At 37.9% G+C, this 22,280-nt stretch overlaps 1 protein-coding gene across 1 annotated transcript in view; it reads left to right on the forward strand.

The window, feature by feature from the left end:
• The window catches only part of SATB2 (SATB homeobox 2), a 177,819-nt gene that overhangs the window by 96,269 nt on the left and 59,270 nt on the right, over window positions 1-22,280 (forward strand). Inside the window, exon 7 of the mRNA XM_028509335.2 lies at window positions 5,279-5,751. Within this exon, the coding sequence (XP_028365136.1) occupies window positions 5,279-5,751 (473 nt within the window). The remainder of the gene's footprint in view (window positions 1-5,278; window positions 5,752-22,280) is intronic.

Consider the following 22,280-nt stretch of genomic DNA (forward strand, 5'->3'; position numbering starts at 1 on the left):
AGGCTTCCAGGTGACATGGAAATTAATGGTTAAAGGACAATATTTTGAGTATCTCTGAAACAGCAGAGACCTGAAATGTACAGTTTACGTTCATTCATCTCTACCTACACATGCACCAAGATGAATCTAACAGTCATGGTAAACATTGCAGAGTGCCAGGTGTTGTTCTAAGTGTCACCAAATATTAACTTATTTAATCTACACAATAACCCTTCAGGGAAGGCACAATTATTAACTCACAAAAAGTGTATGAGGAAATGCAGGCACAGGGAAAGCAAGTCACCTGCCCAAGGTTACACATCCACCAAGGGGCAGAACTGAGGTTTAAACCCTGGCAGTCTAGTTTAGGAGTCTCTGCTTATAGTCATATCATTCATCTTTCCCAACAGATTAAAAGATATTTACCCAAACTTTCAATTAAAAAAATTACCAAAAAAGTGTCAGATAGGAATATAAGACAAGATTTGTGTGTGTGTATATATAGTATGAAAAATGTTCTTGCAACCACCTAATATATATATCTATATATATCTATCAGGGATTTGCAATAATTAAAATAAGTACTTGGCTGGATGTACTGTAAAATTGTTTGAAATAAAATGAGATTTTTTGAATCAAATATCTTCTAATTATAATGCAGATAAATCTCTTTGGAGGAGTGCAACCTTCTGGGGTGTGAACAAGTTGCCGTAGCCAGCAACCATGGGCATTGAATAGCTAATGGTCAGGGGACGCTTTTGGCTGGAATGTCAGCTGTGAAGTTGGGAAGGCTGTGGGATTCTAATACAGGGCTATAAAGGCCTCTTCTACTTTGGAGTTGAATGGAATCCCAAAAGCTCAAAGGGTAGTTAGATTCTGGTTTCTCATTCCCTGTGATTTTCACTGACTCCCAGAAAATTCAAAGGAATCAGTAAGATCCTCTCGAAACTGAGTTTCTTAGAATCCAAGCAGATTCCACATCTGCATTGTGTGCCCAAGGGTGAGAATAGCTACAGAAAGCCTCTCGGCTACTGAAGTGTGTCAGCCCCACTTGTTCATTAGTTCTTCAGTCCACATCCTGCCTGGGGACTTGCATGTGGAGCTGGGGGCAGCATTCCTTCCTTGGCACTTTCCACTCTACGGGTCACCTTCAGGACTCCAACAGTAGTAGTAGAATCAAATTCAGGGGGACTTCAGTTGTATCTCTAATATAAAGCCCCAGAAGCAGTGTGTTTCTAGTGTCTGTTTAGTTAGAAAGCATTTTGGCTTCATCGAGAACGTTTTCTGTTTGAATGTGAATGTTGTTTCCATCATCAGAAGCAGCACTGCCTTTTATTCTTCACTTTCAAGATTGCTGATCCATGGCTGGATATTGCAGACATAAGATGGTGCTTCAGAGCCAAGGTGTCGTCTTTGGACTTGATTTGGTTTAAGACAGACTTAACATGATGTTTTTTTCTCAGTGAGAAAAGCAAAACACAAAATCAGGCACTTCTGTTATGTCTGCATTTCATTCCTTGTGTTTACTTCCAAATAATTTAAAAAGAAAAAGAAAGGAAGACAGAGAAAGGGGGGGGGGGAAGGAAGGAAGGGAGGGGGGAGGGAGGGAGGTTAGAAAGAAAAAGAAATAGAAATAATGAATACCCAAATTCTGTTCCTGATGTTCCTCTGACTCTTTTTTAAAGCTTTTGTATTTCACCTGCTGTGACTTAAGAGGCTAAATATTCTGATATTATTTTTGTGGGAGTTGCAGCAGGAAAAAAAATTTGAAAACTTTTTAAAAAATTTGGCAAAATCTGCAAACCATTACTGACGCATTGCTTTGGTCAGTGGAAATGCACCCTGTTGATGAGCATTTGAGTTTTAGCCACAGGTGATGCTGGAATGATGATTCTTTCTCCTCTTTGTTCTTCAAAGTAGAGAACTTGGCTCTTATTGGTAGAGCTGTCAGGGACTGAAAAACATTGACAAAGATTCGTTGCTTAACCAAACTTTAGAGAGGCTCCTGAACCTTCTCCTAGGCCCATCTGTATACTTCCTTATAAATTCCAGTTTTAGTAAGAACCCTGCCAAGTCAGTTTAACCAGAACCCCCTATAACCGTGATATCCAATCACCTTTGATAGCTCATCTTCCACTGTCCCCCAGGTGATGTCTGATTACTCTGGCCTGTCTTCAGCAAAGAATCCTGTTAGGTTGGTTTAGCCAGAATCCCCCTTACTTTTGATATTTCCTCTTAAGTAATTTTCCATCCACTGACCCTAACCCTACTCCTTGGCTATAAATTCCCACTTGCCCATGCTGTGTTTGGAGTTGTGCCCAAACTCCCTTCACACTCTGCAGCCCTATTGTAGTGTCCCCTCTGTCTGTTGCAGTGGTCCTGGTATAAGGTCTGTCTTACCATCTTTGACACATGTTGCTGGATTTTTTTTCCTTTATCAACATAGGCGTGTCTTCAGTCTAATAGGCAAAAATTTAAGACTGGCTGTCGATGGGCAGCATCTGGTTTTCAGAAATGTTTTCATTGGCTTTTATTGTGTTTTGAAAATGGAATTAGTTGCCAACACTTAAAAATTAGTAGCTAACATGTAAAAATCCAACTTTTATTTTCTTTAAAAAAATCTGAAGAAATGACAATGTGAGGAAGACAAAAACTGGCTGATGCAAGTTAGGGGCTGCTCCCTTTGGACTGAGCAGACTTTCCCTTGCTCTACTCAGTACCCTGCAGCAGGCCTCTCTGGCTGTTCTCCACCTGGGTGTGCAGGCATTTGTGTTTGCAGTTCCTTCGTTGTGTTTTCCTAAGTGGTTAGTACTTCATGGTGTTACCACGTGTTTCTAAAGATATTTCTACAGTCACCATTCTTAACTATATGAACTTAGAAGGATCTGGGAACTCGTAAGAAAAGGAAGAAGTATTATGTATAATATAATCTTAAAGGAATATGGATTGACATTATTCTGTTCTGTATTACACCAATTCCTATAGGCTTCATGGAACTCTGATATTTGTGCTTAATTGTGTGCATGATTATGACTAGATCTGTGAATGGAGTGTTTTTTTATTGATGGTATCATTTAGCTAATCTCAAGAAAGTAACTTACTCAAATGTAGTTAAATCATTGAAAAAGGAAAATGTCGAAATTTTGGAAAATTAGTTTTTGGTCAAAGAATGCATGCTATGAGGGAATGGTCTGTGTTTTTTAAGTAGAAAAAGAAACAGAAAAGTTTTGCTTAACTACCTGAAAACATAATTTAATATTTGAATTTGTCTTTACTTTGGCTGAATTAAAAAGCAGTTAAACAAAAGTGAATAAAATGTCTATCTGGGGCCAACTGTTTCTGCTTATAAGGTATGACTTGACTCTGGAAGCAGTCTGTAGTCTCTGCGTCTCTTCTCAGTAAGGAAACGATACTGGTAATTTTTGTTTTATGAAAACTGTCTTAGCTTGCCTTATTTGAAGGCTCTTAACTATTTGCTTGGCTTGATTTTAAGATATTATACCTTAAAGTTTAATTAGTACAATGACTGAAAAATATTTGCCGTTAGAGGATGAAATTCAAATAATTTGTTCACCTTGAACCTCATGAAGGAAAGGTGAATACAAGCTAAATGAATTACATTGAAAGATTAAGTTAAAAATTGAACACTTAAAGAAGTTTGATGTAAACTTTTGACTTACTATGGGGTTCATGGGAAAGTGAGGTAACATTTAGGTTTTTTAAAGCAGGAAAAAAATACTGTATGTGTCTGAATGTAATGTGAACCCAAGATTATCTATTTTCTGAGGTTTTGAATATATAAAATTTTAGATATGTAGATAAAATGGTCAAATGTTTACTTACATTTTTATCTATTAATTTACCTCTTCATATGCATTTTAAAATCACATATTACATAAAATATTAATTTAGAAATACTGCTTTTCCCCACCCTTACGATTCATTAACAAATTATTCAAAAGTCTTCACATGCGATCTGTGACTAGTTTCTTCAGCTAAAGTAAAGACAAATTCATCACTGTTTGACTCATCTCACCCAGTTTTCTAGCAAATATCACTGCCTAAATTTTTTGGAGACTCAGCACTTTTTTGATTCAGAGATGGTTCTGTCACTGCAAACCATATGCTGAACTACAGGCACTATAATAATGGTACAAAAATAGAGGGACATTTAAAAACCTTTTCCTATAGGTGAATACTTTTGATCTCCAGCATTTAACTACCCAAAGGAGTCTTTTTAAAAAAAAGTTATCTTAATAGGCTTTGCATAGTCATATCCAGCATTTACAATTTTAAGAAATAATTATTGAATCTGTTTGGAATTTTTGTTTAAAAAACATATTTTGTAGATTACATCTACAAGCATTCAAAACTAGTAATGATGGAGGGTTTTTTAGCTTATTGTATTTTCTCCAAATAAACTTTTGTTTTACATAACAAAGTAATACAGAGATTTAGATAAGGATTTGACTATGAGATGACTCACTCTTTGTTGAGAAATATCCTTGGGGGAAGAAAAAAATCCGCCTCATGTTTGAACACATATGATACTGTCTTTTTCTTCTCCCTTTCAAGGTTATCCCTTAAATTTTTACTCAAGTGCGATAGAATGTAAAATGTAGATAACCTGGAAAGGGGAAGCATCGTATTGAGTGGCAGGTCAAGGTGATGGTATTAATTGTGAGCTTTACTATCCTACTGTGTGTTACAATCATTAAAATATTAACTTATTAAAGAAATATTCCTGTGACAAAGATAGCAAGTGAGTAGGTAAAAAGATACGCTATGTGTTAGGCATTGTCTGTGACTATTTCTATGTTGTATAATGGTAGTTATGTGGATTTGCATTAGGAGGTTGTAGTTAATTTGGCAGGAGATATTGCCCTTATTTCCTGATGACCATGAACTTGACCATTAATCACAAACTATGGAAGATGTTAACAGCTGTTGCTTTTATAACAAAAGGTGATGGAGATGATAGAGTTTGGAAATACAGGAGCATCTAGAATTTATTATGGTCAGTGGTTTGTGTCTTGGCTATTCACTAAAATGCTTACTTTTAAGAATGTAAGAAAATTGAAATGGCAAATATTATTCCTTCCATACCACTTATAAAAAATCTATTACTCTAGTATTTTGCAAGAAAGCATAACTTACTTTTACTTTGGGGTTTCCAGTTTTGTATAAAAAGAGTGTATGTCATTAATTTGCCAAAAATGTGATAAAACAGTAGTACATAGATTAGCAATAAATTATACCAGTGAACATAACGATAATTATCACTTTTATCTCTTAACAGTGGAAAGAGTGGAACGAGAAAACCTTTCAGACTATTGTGTTCTGGGCCAGCGTCCAATGCATTTGCCAAATATGAATCAGCTGGCATCCTTGGGGAAAACCAACGAACAGTCTCCTCATAGCCAAATCCACCACAGTACACCAATCCGAAACCAAGTGCCCGCGTTACAGCCCATCATGAGCCCTGGTCTTCTTTCTCCCCAGCTTAGTCCACAGCTTGTGAGGCAACAAATAGCCATGGCCCATCTGATAAACCAACAGATTGCTGTTAGCCGGCTCCTGGCCCACCAGCATCCTCAAGCCATCAACCAGCAGTTCCTGAACCATCCACCCATTCCCAGAGCAGTTAAGCCAGAGCCAACCAACTCTTCTGTGGAAGTCTCTCCAGATATCTACCAGCAAGTCAGAGATGAGCTGAAGAGGGCCAGTGTGTCCCAAGCTGTCTTTGCAAGAGTGGCATTCAACCGCACACAGGTACCATTAGCATTGAATAGGAATGTTAACTGGTGGTTAACTTCATCCATGCTGTTGCAAAACATAAAAGTTCCTTCTTTTTTCACTGCTGCATAGTATTCCATTGTGTAAATATGGGCTTGGGGTCAGAAGAGGGAGAAAAAGCGGGAACAACTGTAATAGCAAAAACAATAAAAAAACAAAAAAAAGTTAGGGATGGAATTGTGACACATTTTTGTTTTATCTCTTAAAAAGTTTTTATGGATCTCAGAGCACATATAATTAGATTAGTTAATAATGCTTAGTTTATGACTATTACTTCCATTGATCCATGCATAGCTATAACTAATCAATCAATTTCAGCAACATAATGAACATGTCTGAACTCACTAACTCAGGACCCAAAATGTTACCAGTGTCTTGGGTCTGTGTGCTTCTCTCCTCCCTCATCTTGTCATCTGCTTGTTTCTCAGATGTAACCTTGACCTTGAATTTTGTGGTAATCATTACCTCGTTTTTTAAAAAGTAGTTTTAAAGCTATTAATGCATGCTCAATCTATTATTACTTTGTTTTTGAACTTTATAAAGAGTATCATTATGTGTTATAATTTTTATAATATATAAATCCTTCAAAATATACGAGTAAGATTTAAGATATTAATAAAGTTGTAATGAATAATTTATTCATATTTTCAGTGTTTTAGGGGAATTATATGCCAATACGATATTAAATGATAGGAAGATAAACAGTTTATTTATGTATGTCTTATATTATTGAGGGGTCACTTATAAGTAAGAGATTCATTCCCGTCAGTGGTTCTTAGACTTAAGTGCACATCAGCATCACCTGGAAGGCTGTTAAAACACAGTTTGCTCAGGGCCTCATCCTAGTTTCTGATTCAGTGGGTCTGGGGGTTGGACCCAGAAATTTGCATTTCTAATAAGGTCCCAGGTGATGCTGATGCTACTGGTCTGGGGGTCACACTTTGAGAACCATTGATCTAGCTCTTATTTGAGCAACAAAAAAGTAAAAGTGCTAATCTCAAGGAGTTAAGGACCTTGTAGTGAAACAAGAAATGAACCCAAGTAACTAAAATAAAATGTGAAGTGTGGTGAACGAACAGTATAGGAGAATGTCAGCAGTTGTTATATTGGGTGTTCATGAGAAGCTGGGAGTAAGGAATACTACAGTAGAGTGAATATGGTAAGTCTTTAAGAGGACAGTGGTTTTAAGTTGAGCCACCTACTAAATGCAAGGCAGGAATCTAAGCTCTGTGAAAGTGAAAATAAAAAAGATCATGGACCAACACATATGTAAACAGCTGACTTGAGTGTTAGGTTGCTAGGGAGTTAGACCTTGAAGAATAAATAAAATTTAACAGGTAAAGGATGTAGAAAGAAGGATATTTTAGATTAAAGGAATTCATGAGAAAAATGTTGAGTTAAAAATATGGGAATAGTGGATAGTTGATAGCAAAGCTAGGTAATAGAACTTTCATCTGGAGGGAACAGATCAAAAAAGGTCTTTGGGCCATGCTAAGAACTTTGAACTTCAGTAGGCACTGGGAACCATTGAAGATTTAATGCAGGAATATGCTATGGTCCAATAACCAGAACTGGATTTTAGGAAGATTTCTCTTCCCCTCATGATAGCAAGATGGTAGGACTATCATTTGCAAGACTGCCATAAGCGTCCAGCTGAAATGAGTAGAAGTTTTGAACAAGGCTGACAGCAATGGAGTAGAGTCAACAAGCGTTGTGAAAGGCCAGTTGCCTGAAAAGTGCAACCACTTAAATAGGTGAAGAGGGAAGGAGGTAACGCAATGCCAAGGTGTGAGCCTGGTGATTGAGAATAACGCTTTAGTAGGAGAATCAAGGAGGATGTTGATAGACATGATTGGGGTAAAGTTACAGTGATTATTTTGGATTGGGCTATCTTGAATTTCAGGTACAGGCAGATTTCTTGAAGTGAAAATGTATAGCAGTCATTGAAAATAGGAGTTTGGTGCTAAGAAAAGTGAGTGGTCAGGGATAGAGAAAGAGATTTGAAATTTATTTACAGAGTCTGGGGTCTAAAGAGTCAGGGAAATGAGGGGACAAAACCCTCACCATTACTCTCACTAGGCAGAGACTGAAGAAATGCCGGGAGAGATGGGGCCAGGTGAAGATGGAAGGATGGGGACCTGCTAGTGAGATAGACACAAGACGTGAGTAGGGTTTCTAGGAGGCTTGTTTATGTGTGGAAACCTAAGAAGTCTGAGAGGGATAAGCTTGAACCCATGCCATGAAATTTGCTGATTGGTTGGTAGAGATCTTTGCAAACTTGAAAGTTTAATTTCATTAGAGTGGTGAAGGCAGAAGCCAGAATTCAGGACTTAAGGAGTGATTAACTGTTGAGGATACGGAAGCAGGGGCAACGTACTGTACCCAAATTTGATGTTGAAAGGGAGGCCAGGAGTGGGTTGAAAGTTTGAATGGGATAGGAGTCAGTTTGAGATAGAAGGGTTTGTGAGGTAGAATGGGGCCTCAGCTGAAGCCAAACAGCATGCACGAGTGATAGAACCAACCACTGTGGTTTGGTAGCAGGCTTCAGCAGTGCGGGAACTCGGGGAGTGGCAGCAGTAGGGTTGTTTGAGGTTTGGGGCTGACAGATTAAGTGTGGCAGGAGACCCAGAGAGGTGAAATTTCTTGCTCCCTTGACTCTTAGCAGATTTATACTTTCTATTATTGACAGAGTCTGTTTACATCATTTGAAACTGAGTTTGGAGGCTCACAGAGGTCTACACGGTTCCAGACATCACTCCATCACTTCTCTCTTGTGAGTCAGTACTCAGGCAGCGTCTGGGTGTCCACAGTTACATGGACTGGGGTTAGGAAACACTCTGGTCCTTTTGAGCAAGTCTGTTGCATACAGAGACAAAATACAAAGTAGAAGGATGCGTCTTTTAGTCTGTATTTGCTGTGCTGTATGTGTGTTCTTTCATTTATCATTCATGTGCGTGAATAAGCATTTCATGGCTAGCCAACATTTTATTGCCTGGTTCTACATGCAGTTCCTTTGGCTAAGGGTAAAATTGAAAGCATGGTTGCATTACTTTGGACTGAAACCAAATACAGTATACCTTTTTTCCAAACACCATGAAGCATAAGAGTAGACACACAATGAGCCTAGACAAAAGACAGAGCACGCTGGTGTGAGAGAATGCTCTGCCAAGGCCCTAGACTCTGAAGCTCTGTCTTCTCCTGCACATTCCTTTTTGTCTGTTTTTATGGATTAATGATTTTTCTTTGGCATTGCCATCTTCCAAGTGCCAAGTTATAAAAGGTCTAATTGAAACATGGAACACATTTTATTTTTTTCCTCCTGCCATTAAATTTGTAAGATGGCTACACCCAGAAAGAAACATTCACTTTCAATCAACATGAGCTGGAGCTCATGGGCCAGCCTTGAGGATATCAAATGGAAACTGCATAGGAATGTATGAGTATTTCCTTTTAAAATTCTGCTTTTAATTTGGGAAAGCTTTTCATCCCTCTGGGATCATAACCTGTTGTGTATAAAGCCCAACCTAATCAAGGTAGATGGTATTGACAGAATGACATAGTTTGAACTTAAGCTGGAGGTCAGCAGGCAGATTGTTTTCGCTGTGTATACCGTAGTCACTAACAGTGAGGGTGGGCAGCTGGGTCTCACCAGCAGAACTGTTCAATGGAAAATACAGCGCGCTGTGCCCTCGGAAACCAACCATGGGTTTTCCACATGTTAGGCCTTTTTGAGTGGAATTGGACATTTATGGGTGATATAATAATTTGCCAGCTATAGTAAGCAAATAAAAATTAACTTTTATAGATAATAACATAGGTGGATTGTTAATCTTTGGACAGAAGAGAATCTCAATATTTTTTTTTCTCTCAAAGCACGCAGAACAAGAACTGTTATTTTAAATGGACACCTAAAGCCAATACCAGTCTTGTGCTCAGTGGCTTTACTGTCATGTAGCATGTCCTCAGCCCACTGAATATTTTCCAGAGGTAGTTCACGATACCTATTACCCGTTTACTATCAAATGCAACGAAAAGCAATTTTTCACCCTACAGTTTGTGTTCCTGGATTCAGTCCTAACAAAGAACAAATCTAGCAGCTTGTGTGTTTGTATGTAGAACAAAATCACGTGCATCACATTCATAAATTATGCTAGAATTATTTTAAAAAATAAGCACAAAAACATACCAGTATAGTGTTTCATGTTTAAGACTCCTAGATGAAGAACTCACGTTCATAACAAACAGCATTTGAAAATGTTAGTTCTCCAAAGAGAAATTATTAATTGCTTTGTATATCTGATCCATTGCCACTCTGTATGTTATTTGGTGACAGAAAATAACAGAATTAAGCAATAAAGCTATATTTCTGAAAGGTAGCTCTCAATACATTTATATTGTACCCAAAATGTTTTTCATAACCGTCTGAGGCAGACAACCTTTTACCCGTCTTATTTTATTATTTATTTATTTTTTAATATTTCTCTACTGGTGTGTTAGTACAAACATACCCTGTCTAAACTAAGATCATAAAATTACGTCACATGTGCTGGGCAAGGGAAACAGCGCACGCGAGGCCATGAGATGCCAGGGTAGCGAGTCTGCAGCGCAGGCATGCGACTATGTCCTGGATGCAGGGCGTAGCAGAGTGTCACATCTGCCTGCGTCATCAGGAGGGCAGACGCCTATTTTGGTCATTATGACCTGATATATAGAGCGTATTCTTATATCAAAAAATACCACTTTCTTCTTTACTGTCCTTTGAAAGGTTAGCCCTACTTTTCATGTCTGAAGACTTAGGACAAGTGGGGACCAATGAGGATGGTAAGGTGGCAGTGATGAGATGCTTTCTGACCTGGTCGTTACTATTCAGGCAGTCCTCTGATGCATGTCTAAGCATTCTGTTACCTGTGGTCACAAAGTGATGTGGGATGGTCAGTGCACCCGAGGAGGCTGAGATAGATAGATAGCATTCGTCTTTGGTTTGATGTTCTGCTACTGCAACCTGTCACCCCACCCCCTGCTTTTACTTCTAAAACCCAATGTTAGCTGGTTGGCTCTTTATTCAAAGGATTCTCCTCAGGCTACTGGATTTTGCTCTGCTCACATTGGCAAAGAGCTGGATATGCTAAACCAATGTCTCATAGGTGAGTGCGGACGAAAGCCCAGCTCCCTTGCCTCCTGAAGCAGGGATGGCTCTGAAGTGTGACTTCCCCTGCAGACCTCTCTGCAGGATCAGGCTAAGGCTGGCACCTTGTGTGGGTTTCTTTCCTTCTCAGTCCTGCTTCTCCTTGTCACTCACCAGTTTTCCTCAGAAGCACTTCCGTAATAAATCACCTGCATGGGAATCTTGGTCTCCGGATGTGCTTTTTACCCCAGGTTGTGGATCAGTGTTGTTGCTAGCCTAGCTGACATCTGGTTATGCCGTGGGAGTAGGAGTTGGAACTGAACCGTCAGTTCAGTGCCTAGTACCTTCAGAAATCTAAAGCGCCATGTTATTGTGGAAACAGCATAGACGCTTTTACTGTATGCTTTCTTTTGAAAAACATGTTTAAATTGAGTCCCCTGAATTTAGTGGGCTGATATTGATATCAGATTTACTCCTGTTGGGGTGGGGGAAGAGAAAGAGAGAGGGAGAGGGAGGGAGGGAGGGAGGGAGGGGGAGAGAGAGAGAGAGAGCGAGAGAGAGAGAGAGAAAGAGAAACAGACATTAGTTTTGTGTTCCTGTGAGATCTTCCAAACTTGACTTAAATGGAAACTGCACTGACTGAGCCTCAATGTCTAGCTGTGCTCCTTGGCCCTGCCCCAGCTCCAGTGCCATGTCAGTGATGCAGATGGTATTTGCAGGACTAGTAATTCTGAGAAGTAATAGGACCAGTGCTCTGTCAGGTGTTATTTTTTCACATTTATTTTCCCTTGCTTATATCCTGAATTTATTTTAGTGTTGGCATACTTTCACTTACTGGACTGATGGACACGAAGTAAGTTGCTTAGCTCTTCACTGCATTTACATCTTTGCATTTTGACAGTTTGATTATGAATCCTAATTTTACATGTTCTTTTGTCCCTCATCACTTTATGGATTTAAAACATTAACTAGAGGCTTATGATGGTATTTTTTAAAAACTTCATATTCCTAAGGAATGGTTGTGGTGTGTCCACTGACCTATGATAAACATGGTTTCGTAAAATATGTACAGTGAATCTTTCTTCATAGATAAACTGTTCTCTAATTTATTTAAAAATCCAATGACCTACATATCCGTATGTCCAGAAATCCCCCAATTTACTAACTTAGTTTCTCCTCTGAGACCTTCCATCTAATCAAATCTGTTAAGTGAAGTAGAGGAAGCTTTGATCCACACTGGGCTAAATCCATTGGAACGCACATCCTGCCACGTGTGAATGGGAGCATTAGAATGCCTGCAAAGGGCAGTTGGCTGTGGTCCTCATCCCTGTCTGCACCACTGCCCCCTTACCTTGACGGTGCAGTTCAGGACACATCCTTCCACAAAGAAAACAATACTTTTGCTGTATCTTAGAAAGTTCAGGCTCATTTTGTGTCTCAAGTAGGTCTCCTGAGCCATTTCTTAGAAACATGTTTTCAGTAGAAGCATGGATGTGTTTTGTAGAATGTGCCATTCTTCCCTAACAGTAGGCCTCTGATTTGGCGTCTTGCTCCGTCTTCAGGCTCATGAAAAGGTCACAGAGTTACTCAGTTCTCAATCTTTTGTCAAAGGCCTGGCTTGAGAAAGCTGTTTACCCTGGTCTTATCTGATGGAGAAGAGGATTGAAAAAATCATTTGGGAAGTCATTTGGTTGACCCATTCTTACTTGACTACTTTTTATTTTTTATGAGACTTTGCCAAAAATCTGCTGTTTACTCATCAAAGCCACATCATTTGAAGAAACTTAAGGCCAGGGTTATAAATACAATTTATGAAGTCACTCAGCAACTGGAGAATGTTTCAACAGATTGGAAAATTAGATTGAATGATGTATCAGGAAAGTTGGCAGTAAGGTCAATGGTTAGAAATATAAATGTCTTTGTGTGAAATGACAAGTACTTTGCTTTTATGCTTTATTGGCACCATGTTTAGAGTATATGCATATTCATATTATTAAGGTTAAAAATGTCTAAGGACTTGTTAAACGTTATATATTGAAGTAGCACAGTTAGGAAAAGATGTGTAGCAACCAAATGAAAATTTTAGCAATCAAAATATTTGGAAGTCTGGGCTTCAGCGAATTACCAGTCAGTTTTTTATGGGAGAAACTTTCTGTCTCTCTCTCTTTCTCTCTCTCTCAGTCTTATGTTTGATTTACACATACCGTTAGCCAAAGATAAGCATGATTTAATTACAATGCAGTTTATAGTTGTAGAACATTTGACCTCCAAAGATGTTCAGAATTCTTTCTCAGCTGACCTCTGGTTTCAGTCATCATTATTTCTCAGTACCCAATGGAGATACGGCCCTCAGCAAGCCATACACGACTAAAACACAATGTAAATGCAGGGGTCTTGACTCCATGGTCCAGTGAGCTGGTTATAGAATGACGAGGAAACCTGTGAGAAAAAGGAAGTCCAGCCTCTGAAAGATGGGCTGTGAATATGAAATGCTGCAGACCAGGCATGAACATGTTATTGGCTTTGAAAGCAAATAATATACCCTCTTTTGCTTTCAACATTAAATTAATAAAGTAGGAAAAGATGGCCCTGCTTGCTTCATAAAATAGGCAGTCTTTCATTTCAGAATCACTGGCTTGACTTCATAGATTTAAAGATTATAATAATATTAATATCTTCCAGAATAGCAGTGTCTCAAAGTTATTAGATAGCTTAAGGATGGCCCTCCAGATAGCTGTCACACTTTAGTTCCTCCTGTGCATGTAAAGACTGCCATTAATTGGCACTTTTTAGGCAATTTCAGCCAGAAAGCTTGGAGGAGATGCTGGCTTTGTGTGCACTCTGGGTAAAGAGAGGGTTGGATCTAAGCTGTCAAACATATATGACTCTCTCCTCAGCTCTCAACCACTTGAAATAGACACATCGATATACAAGAAAATTTGAGGACTTTCCCGCATCCTTCACAAAATTCATACCGTAGAATCAGAGGAGACAAACATGACCACACACTGTTCTGTGTACTACTTTCATCGCTGACTAGTGTGCAAAGTTCTTAAAATTAGCTACGAACTTAGTTCTAGAAAATGCAGTTTCACCATTTTAACCAACAAAGGCTGCCTTTGGTGATGGTTTCATAAACTTGTGTCACTATTCTCTAATGAGGAGCAGACAACTCATTTCACACAGATAGGGCATCTCTGTCCTCAGTAAGGACTTTCTGTAACCTCTAGTGACGTGTCGCAGTGGAGACCTGCACTTTCAGTGTGAAGGCATACTGTTTTATTGTGTAACTAGTCTCCCCCAATTCAAGGGTGATGTTTATAATTAAAGTAGAATTTTTATAGAAGAAATACCAACAAATGCTAGCTTCAGATCCCACTATTTATATACTGTTCGCCCTTGCTTATTTAAAGTAATAAAAAAAATACACGAGTGTTCTTTTCATGGCCATTGATTGAAATGGTGACCATTTGGCCTGGAGTTAAGTGCATGTTTGTTCAAATAAAGTAAATTAAATTTAAAGGCCAGAAATGCTGTGAGAAAAATATAACGGAATCAATTTGAAGTCAATTGGAAATTACATGGTTGTTTAAATTTTATCTACAAGTTTTGTGCCTAAATTTATCACTGTAGACTACAGCATTTATTTTCAAACTTCTCTGACTGGAAGTCTCCATAAGAAATACGTTTTATCTCACAAGCTGGTGCATACAGTCACTCATATGCACATATATGTGTATGGCATGTTTGTCTTGAACTCTATCTCATTTTCATCTAAATCTTAAAGATTTTATTTGCTTATTTTTAGAGAGAGGAGAAGGAAGGGAGAAAGAGAGGGAGAGAAACATTGATGTGTGGTTATATCTCACATGGCCCCCACCCCAGGTATGTGCCTGACTGGGAATTGAACCATGACCCTTTGGTTTGCAGTCTGGCACTCAATTTGCTGAGCCACACCAGCCAGGGCCTTGTATCTTTATTTGTATATTTCTAAAGCAAAGCCTTCATGAAAGAAAAAAGGTCATGAAACAATATCTGCTCCATGTGTGAAGCACTTTGGTAATTTCTAATCTACCTAATTGCCTTTCATTACAAAAAAGTTAGTTATGTGCTAATTTTATCATCTACTAATAATTATGATCTATGTTTAAACAATGATGCAGATTAAGACTTATTTTAAATGATGCAAAGTTACTTAGGGAGGAAAAATTGTTTTACTTTTCTCCCTAAGTATGACATGGGTAAGCCTAAGTATAAAATGAAGGAAGTATTAAATGAATATCTTAGTTCAGTGCTATCCTGAATATGTTCATTTTACTTTATATACTTTATTAAATTTTCCCTTACATTCTTCTTTATCCCAAATAATTTTAATAATCTTACTTCCTAAGATTTATTCTTTATATTTTCTTCTGTATTCAGGAATACACTTAGCAAGATATAAGTGGAGGGCCTTGAATATAAGAAGTGTACTTCGATGTTAGTTCTGTATTTATCCATTAGTTAACAAATATTTATTAAGCACTCAGAAACTATTCTAGGCACTATAATGATAGCTAATGTTTATTGGACATTTAACATTTATTGGGTACAGTTTTAGGTTTTCTAGGAAACCCTATAAGGGAAATACATTATTAATTTTACATGTGAGGAAACTGTGCCATAGAAAGATTACTGAATCCTATCCAATTGAAGCCCAGTTTTGAACCCAGCAATTTGAACTTCAGAACTCACACTCATAACCACTTTATTTGCAATCATTTCTGCTGTCAGAGTGCAGAAGATGAAACACACAATCCCTGTTTCAAGGAGTTAAATGCAAGAAGTAAACAGACTTTTGAAGCAGTAATCCCATTGTGGTATAACAAGTACCATGATCTGTCACATAACTGGTGAGATGCTTTTGACCCTGGAGGTGATTGAAGTTAATGCAGAAATATCTTATAACTATTTCAGGACAGAGTCAACTTGTATATTAATAGATTGCTTTAATTCTTATGTCTGAATTCATTTGATACATTTGAGATGTAAATATTCAATAAATGTTTGTCTTTGTTTTTTTTTTTTATTTTTGGAAAGTACTATTTTTGTCAATGATTTGAAAAAGTAGTCAAAACTAGTAAATGAGAGGCAGTCTGCCAACACTTGTTTCGGAGAATACTCATGGAATAACCAGGGGCCCAGAACTTTGGGAATGCAGTGGTCATGCTACCAGGAACTTCAGGTGTTAGTAGAAATTCTAAATGTGCCCAGAGCTGAGAACACAGCTAATAAAATGTTTCCAAAGGTCAGCTGTTCAGTTCTCTCTTTGCTTTTGCTTTTTGGTGCTAATGTGCTTAGAAAATTTTGACTTAGGTTGTGCTTACCCCCTAAGTACCTAAGACTTTCTAAAGACAATGAAAGGAGGAATAAGGTGGAAAAAGAGATGGAATTGCTTATCTAATTGCATCTGTTATTGCATAGACTAGGTAAGTAAAGATCAGTAAAGTTGCCAGGCTTCTGTTTTAGGCCAGGTTTCTCCATTGCATGTGTTCAGGTGTAACTTGTACAAGGGATTGAAGTTTAAAAAGTGCGGACTATTTTGGTGATACCCACTCAGTTTGTGTTGCATGCTTTATGTGTTCTGGTGTATCAGGTGGCACAAGTGCAGTTTTATTGTATATGCTAGAGAGATAGCTGTCTGTGAGGGAAATGTTTCATTTAATAAATTGCAGATTTGGGGTACATGAAATATTTGTTCTAACGCAGAGTTAGAACAAATTTTAATTTTGTTCTAACAAAAAGTTTAAATTAACTTTAATTTTGGCTAATCCAAAATTTAGTTTCCGTTACCTTACTGGTTTCAGTATGTTGAATGAAAGGATCTTGAGTATATGGGAGTCAGTCTGTCAGAGCCTGCTGCTGGCTGGTCAGCAAAGACAGGACTCCCAATTCTCAAAAAAGAACGGTGTCTTCTTAGTGCCCAATATTCCTGTACGTTCCCCAACTAACCACTAAATACAAAACGTGTAAGATTCTGCTCCCAAGGAGTTTACTGTTTGATGGGAGGAAGGGGTTTAATAGTAGCACACCATATAAGATGAAACTGTCATAAATGCAAGATAGAACTGGTGCCATTTCTTTCAAAGGAGGGAAGAAGTATTGCGAACTGCAATATATATACATGTCCACACAATACATAGTTTTTCTAGTGCATTACAGACTACATCTCTGCAGCAACATTTATCTGCAAATGCTGTTCTTGTACATGCATTTATATTTGCAGAGTATATTAATTCCCTTTAGATGCTCAATTCTGTCCACCCCCATCTTACAAAAATGCGACATGCGTAGGCTGTCTTTCCTAATAAAGAAATATTATAATAAAAGAGAGGTTTTATTAAACTAATGCAATAACAACATTTTCTGTGAGGATTTAACACATCATTTTTAATAATAAAAATCAAATTGTCATTGTTGTGCCCTGTATACCTTTTATTCAAATCAGACTAAATACTCTGGCTTCACGGCTAAGCAGTGCTCTGGGGGGAGGTGGACAAGGGGGAGTGAGTCGTTTTAGCAATACAGAAATGAATTTCAGCAGTCAAGTTTGTAGTGGGGCTGTAGATTATGAATGTGGGGCCCGGGGAAACCTGTTTATATTTGTGAGCAGAGGTGAAAATGCCCCTTAGGAGCATCTAGAAGGAAATGAGATTGGAGGTTAGGCGAGAACCGATTCTGTTAGGTCAGCTTTCAGAATGTAGGATGTCTATACTTTCTGTAGCCACGCAGCTGATTTCTCAGCTTCAGTGAACTGTGCGTTAACAACTGAAATTTAAGAGCTCACTGTGTATGACTAGGCCAGGAATTTGCCGTTACCTGGTCTTCTTAGGAGAAGAACGTTTTTTGGCTCTCATGTCAGCTGGAACCAGAAATTTAGAATTGTGTGAAAATTAAGGCTAACTAATAAGTAGGCAAAAGGGTGGTGAAACGTGAGGCGTGCCTTTGGAGGGACCTTTTTTTCACTTCAAAGGAAGTGTGTGCTAGGTCCTGCTCAGAGGCAGCACGCACTTGTGGCCCAAGTGAGTGCCAAGACCCTTTCCACCTTTGACCCTCTGTAATTTTAATCTGTGAGTTGGGGATCTCTGTGCCTTTTAACCCTGTTAATTGGTTATGACATCATTTGTTAAAAGCAATCTATAATTATGAACTATAAAATAGTATATTTTCAGACTCATCACTACTTAGTAAATATTTCAACTCAAATATTGTTAAAGAGATATAACTTTGATTTCTGTAGAGGACTGTCATTAATTAGCTTACATATTTTGTTCATACACCCAACAATTAATAATTAAAATATATTAGAAGCAATAAGGCTTATTTTCTCTGAAGTACTCAGTCTAAATGCTTCTAAAGAAATGCCAAGCATCTGGCTTCACTGTTAGCATAGCGGTCACGTATGCTATCTTTGGGATTTATATGCCATTCTAACATCCCCCTTTGTTTAGATTGGAACCCAACACTTTCAAACCAGTTGCTTTATATGATAAATGAGTATTTGGGGGCTTGAGTTACTTTAAAGGTGTATGTTATCATAAATATGTGAACACCACAAGTTACCCTTTATACCTCTGACTTCACTGCCACAAACAGAAATGTAGTTTACAGAAATGAAAACAGTCTCTGGCTAGTGTGAGGTATTTTTTTCCCCAAAGAAAAGCACTGGGGTTTGGCTGGGCTGGTTTCCTCAGTACACACCTGGTGTATATCACTTTAAAAAATAAATTATGCCTCATTAAATTACAATTAAATGGAATCATGATCATTTGTTTTTCTGGAAGGAAGATGTTTTGCATATTGAAAGCCTAATTTGTTGCAGGTGACAAAAAGGCTGAACAGATTATCTAATATCACTTCATTTTGGGGGTAATGTTTGCTAGTTAGTTTGTGTATACTCCAGTAGTTCAGAATTATATTCATGCGAACTGTATTATTTTCACTTCAAAATGTCTCCTACCCCTGTATCAGTTTTTGTACTTTTTTTTTAAGCTTTTAATGAAACAGAAAGTTCTCTTGGTATTCTGGATTAGTCATGCTCTTTCTTTTCCTTCAAGTGTTCTAATACTGTCCAGTCCCCCACTCACCCGGCCCCTGGTCTCACCATTATCGCTACATCCAGGCACTATGTATATTTCAAATCCCAGCCAAGTTCAGTTCCACTTCTTCTGAGACACGTTCCCTGAGTCCTGTGGCTGGCGTTGCTTTCACCGGCTTTGGAACTGAGATGGCAGTGGCTCTGTCTGGAATTTATGACACGTGTCATCTTGAACACTGTATTTCTATAAACCATATAGTAAACTGCTTGGCAGAAGAATCTGCATGTTAGTTAATCTTTTCATTCCTTTCTGAGCTATGTTTCAAGTCATAAATAAGAAATGAATTAATTGACTGATCTGTCATTCTTTGGTAATAGGTATATTGAATTTGGGGGCTCTAATCAATGGGCGATATAGCCCAATCCTAGAGAATTACTAGAAGGTGTGAGAGCTGGGAAGAACGGGTATCTGTTAAAATCGAGTCACAATGACCTTAACTGCTGCTGCTGTTGCCCTGGAGTGACCTGGGAGTTCTGAGGCGCTCCAGCTCAGTGTTTCTAAAACCTGGCCCAGGTTTGGATTCTCTTATTACTAAATTTAAGGATTAGGGCTCATCAAAGGTAGTTCATTACCTGTCCCAGACAACGCCTAAGGGTTAGTGAAGAAACTTAGAGGTAAATTTTTATGTCTTTTTTTAAAATTGACTTTGAGAGACAGAGAGAGAAAGGGGGAGAGAGACAGACAGACAGACACATCGATTTGTTGTTCCACTCATTTACGAGTATATATTCATTTGTTGATTCTTGGATTTGCCCTGCCTGGGGATAGAACCTGCAACCTTGGCATATCAGGAAGACACTTTAACCAACTGAGTTACCCAGCCAGGGCAGAAGTAAATTTTATAGGGCAATTCATGGTAATATTTCCCAAACATTTCTGCATGTTAGCATGTATGCTGTACACTAATAATTTGGGCCAAACTATGTGAATTGTTGAAGAAATATGAGTATCATAATCATTTAAATAAGAAAGCTCATTAATAGAAGTTGCAAATTCGGAAACTGTAAGGTCATTAAATTTATTACATATAAACATTATTTAAAACACTAGAAATAATAAGTACATCATTTTTTATTTCAAATGTTAGCCTATTTTTGTCTGTGAAGATTACCTATAGTAGCAACCAAGCTAGATGGCATTATATTAGCTCTTGTTTTGCATTTTGAATTATCTTGCTTTTGTTGAATTTTCTGCCAACTTCATATAGTGTTTGCTGGTGCAGGAAATAATATGAAGCCCACAAAATCCTCCATTAAAAGTCTATGGAGATCTCTGTTATCAACAGGGGAGTGGGAGGGGGAGGCAAGGGGAAAAGGTACAGAGAATAAGCAGCATAAATGTTAGTAGAAATAGACAGGGGGAGGTTAAGAATAGTATAGGAAATGTAGAAATCAAAGAACTTATATGTATGACCCATGGACGTGAACTATAGGGGGGGAATGTGAGTGGGAGGGGGTGCAGGGCAGAGGGGAATAAGGGGGGGCAAAATGGGACAGCTGTAATAGCACAATCAATAAAATATATTAAATACTTAAAAAAAAGTAAAGTAGCTTACTATACACCAAAAAAAAAAAAAAGTCTATGGAGAAAACCAAGCTGCGGGATTTTTTTTCCTCCCAACTCTCTTCGATTTTCAGCAACTTGTAACCCAAAAGCTATTTGTGCACAAGGTCTTTCTACCCTGTGCAGATGTGCGTTCCACTCCTTTTCAGTCAACATGTTTCCTGGTCTTACATAACCTCAGCCTCACACCAAGGAGGGAATTGTTTTAATCTCTCCCTTGAGAAGGCTCTGTTGCCTACGATGAGGAAAATACTTAATGACCACTTTACTCAATACTCGCAATATGTTTTAATATGATTACTGATATGAAAGTTTAATAAGCAATATCCTGGTTAATTTATTAATTTCCCTCGATTTTCATATTTTCAATATTCATGACCCTTCTATTCATAAAAGTACATCTTTTTTTGTTGTTGTTGTCGGTGCCCAGGTGTCATGCCATGTTTTCTATATCTCAGGCTGCATAATGGGAATGTCCAAGTGACATCTCCTGCCTGGCTGGTTGATAATTAAAATGCCAGACAGTATAGTGGTAAGGGCTTTCAAAATGTGTATGTGTAATAAATTATTAATTTATGTTCTATTCAAGACAATTGCACTATGATAAACATTTACTTATCTTGATAATCAGATGGGGCCATTTGTGGTGTATAGAAATTATGCCATAGATTTTCTTCTCATTTTTCTCCCCTATGATGATTTTCAACTAACTAAATAAACTCTCTTAGCATTTATGAGCCTGCAGAATTTGGGCTGTATTTTTTAAAATCCCAGTTTAAATAGTTAAAAGCTTATAAGTAACCAAAATGAAAAAGGATCAGCAAAACAACTAAAACTCTTTCTATGCCCACCCGTTAGCCACTTGTTATTGAAAATGTCTGAGGTGAAAAGAATCTGCTTTGGGACCACAGCTACACAGATGAGACCTTAAGTAAATAATTTAGAACAGTGTTCTCATTCTCTGGGGCAATACATGGAGGCGGCGTGGGCCACCTTGTTGGTTGGAGACTTTATCTTCAATTAGGCAAATGAAACAGAGGCAACATTATATTCCACCAGCCCTTTAAAATACAAATAGTGTGTCTCATTCACTTCAGAAATGATACTGATGAGCAACCACTTATAAGAATGCTTGGTCTCAAATTGTTTTTAATGGATTCACTTCCCTACAATGGTGTCCAACATGTAAAAGAAATGCAGAGGAAGTCCACAATTTTGATGTGGGGAAAAAAAAAAGTAAACCAAGCAAAACTAAGAAGCAAAAACACTTTATGCTTCAGAATGATTTTTTTAAAAGATTTTATTTATTTTTAGAGAAAGGAAGGGAGGGAGAAAAAGAGGGAGAGAAACATCAGTGTGTGGTTGCCTCTTGCACACAACCAACTGGGGACATGGCCTGCAACCCAGGCATGTGCCCTGACTGGGAGCTGAACCAGCAACTCTTTGGTTTGTAGGCCAGCACTCAATCTACTGAGCCATACCACCTAGGGCCAGAGTGATTTTTTTTTTTTAATTGATGAAGAGTGAACAATTTTGAACCTAGTCTGTTAGAATACTAGTTTTTTGTTATTTCACAATTCTGTGTGCAAATTCTTAGCCATACTGTACTCTACACATGTAAAAATAATTTTATTGCAGTTTATAGACTTTGCTTTTGAGATATTTTAAGTATAATCATA

This window comes from Phyllostomus discolor, chromosome 4, assembly GCF_004126475.2.
Source record: "Phyllostomus discolor isolate MPI-MPIP mPhyDis1 chromosome 4, mPhyDis1.pri.v3, whole genome shotgun sequence".
Taxonomy (NCBI): Eukaryota; Metazoa; Chordata; class Mammalia; order Chiroptera; family Phyllostomidae; genus Phyllostomus; species Phyllostomus discolor.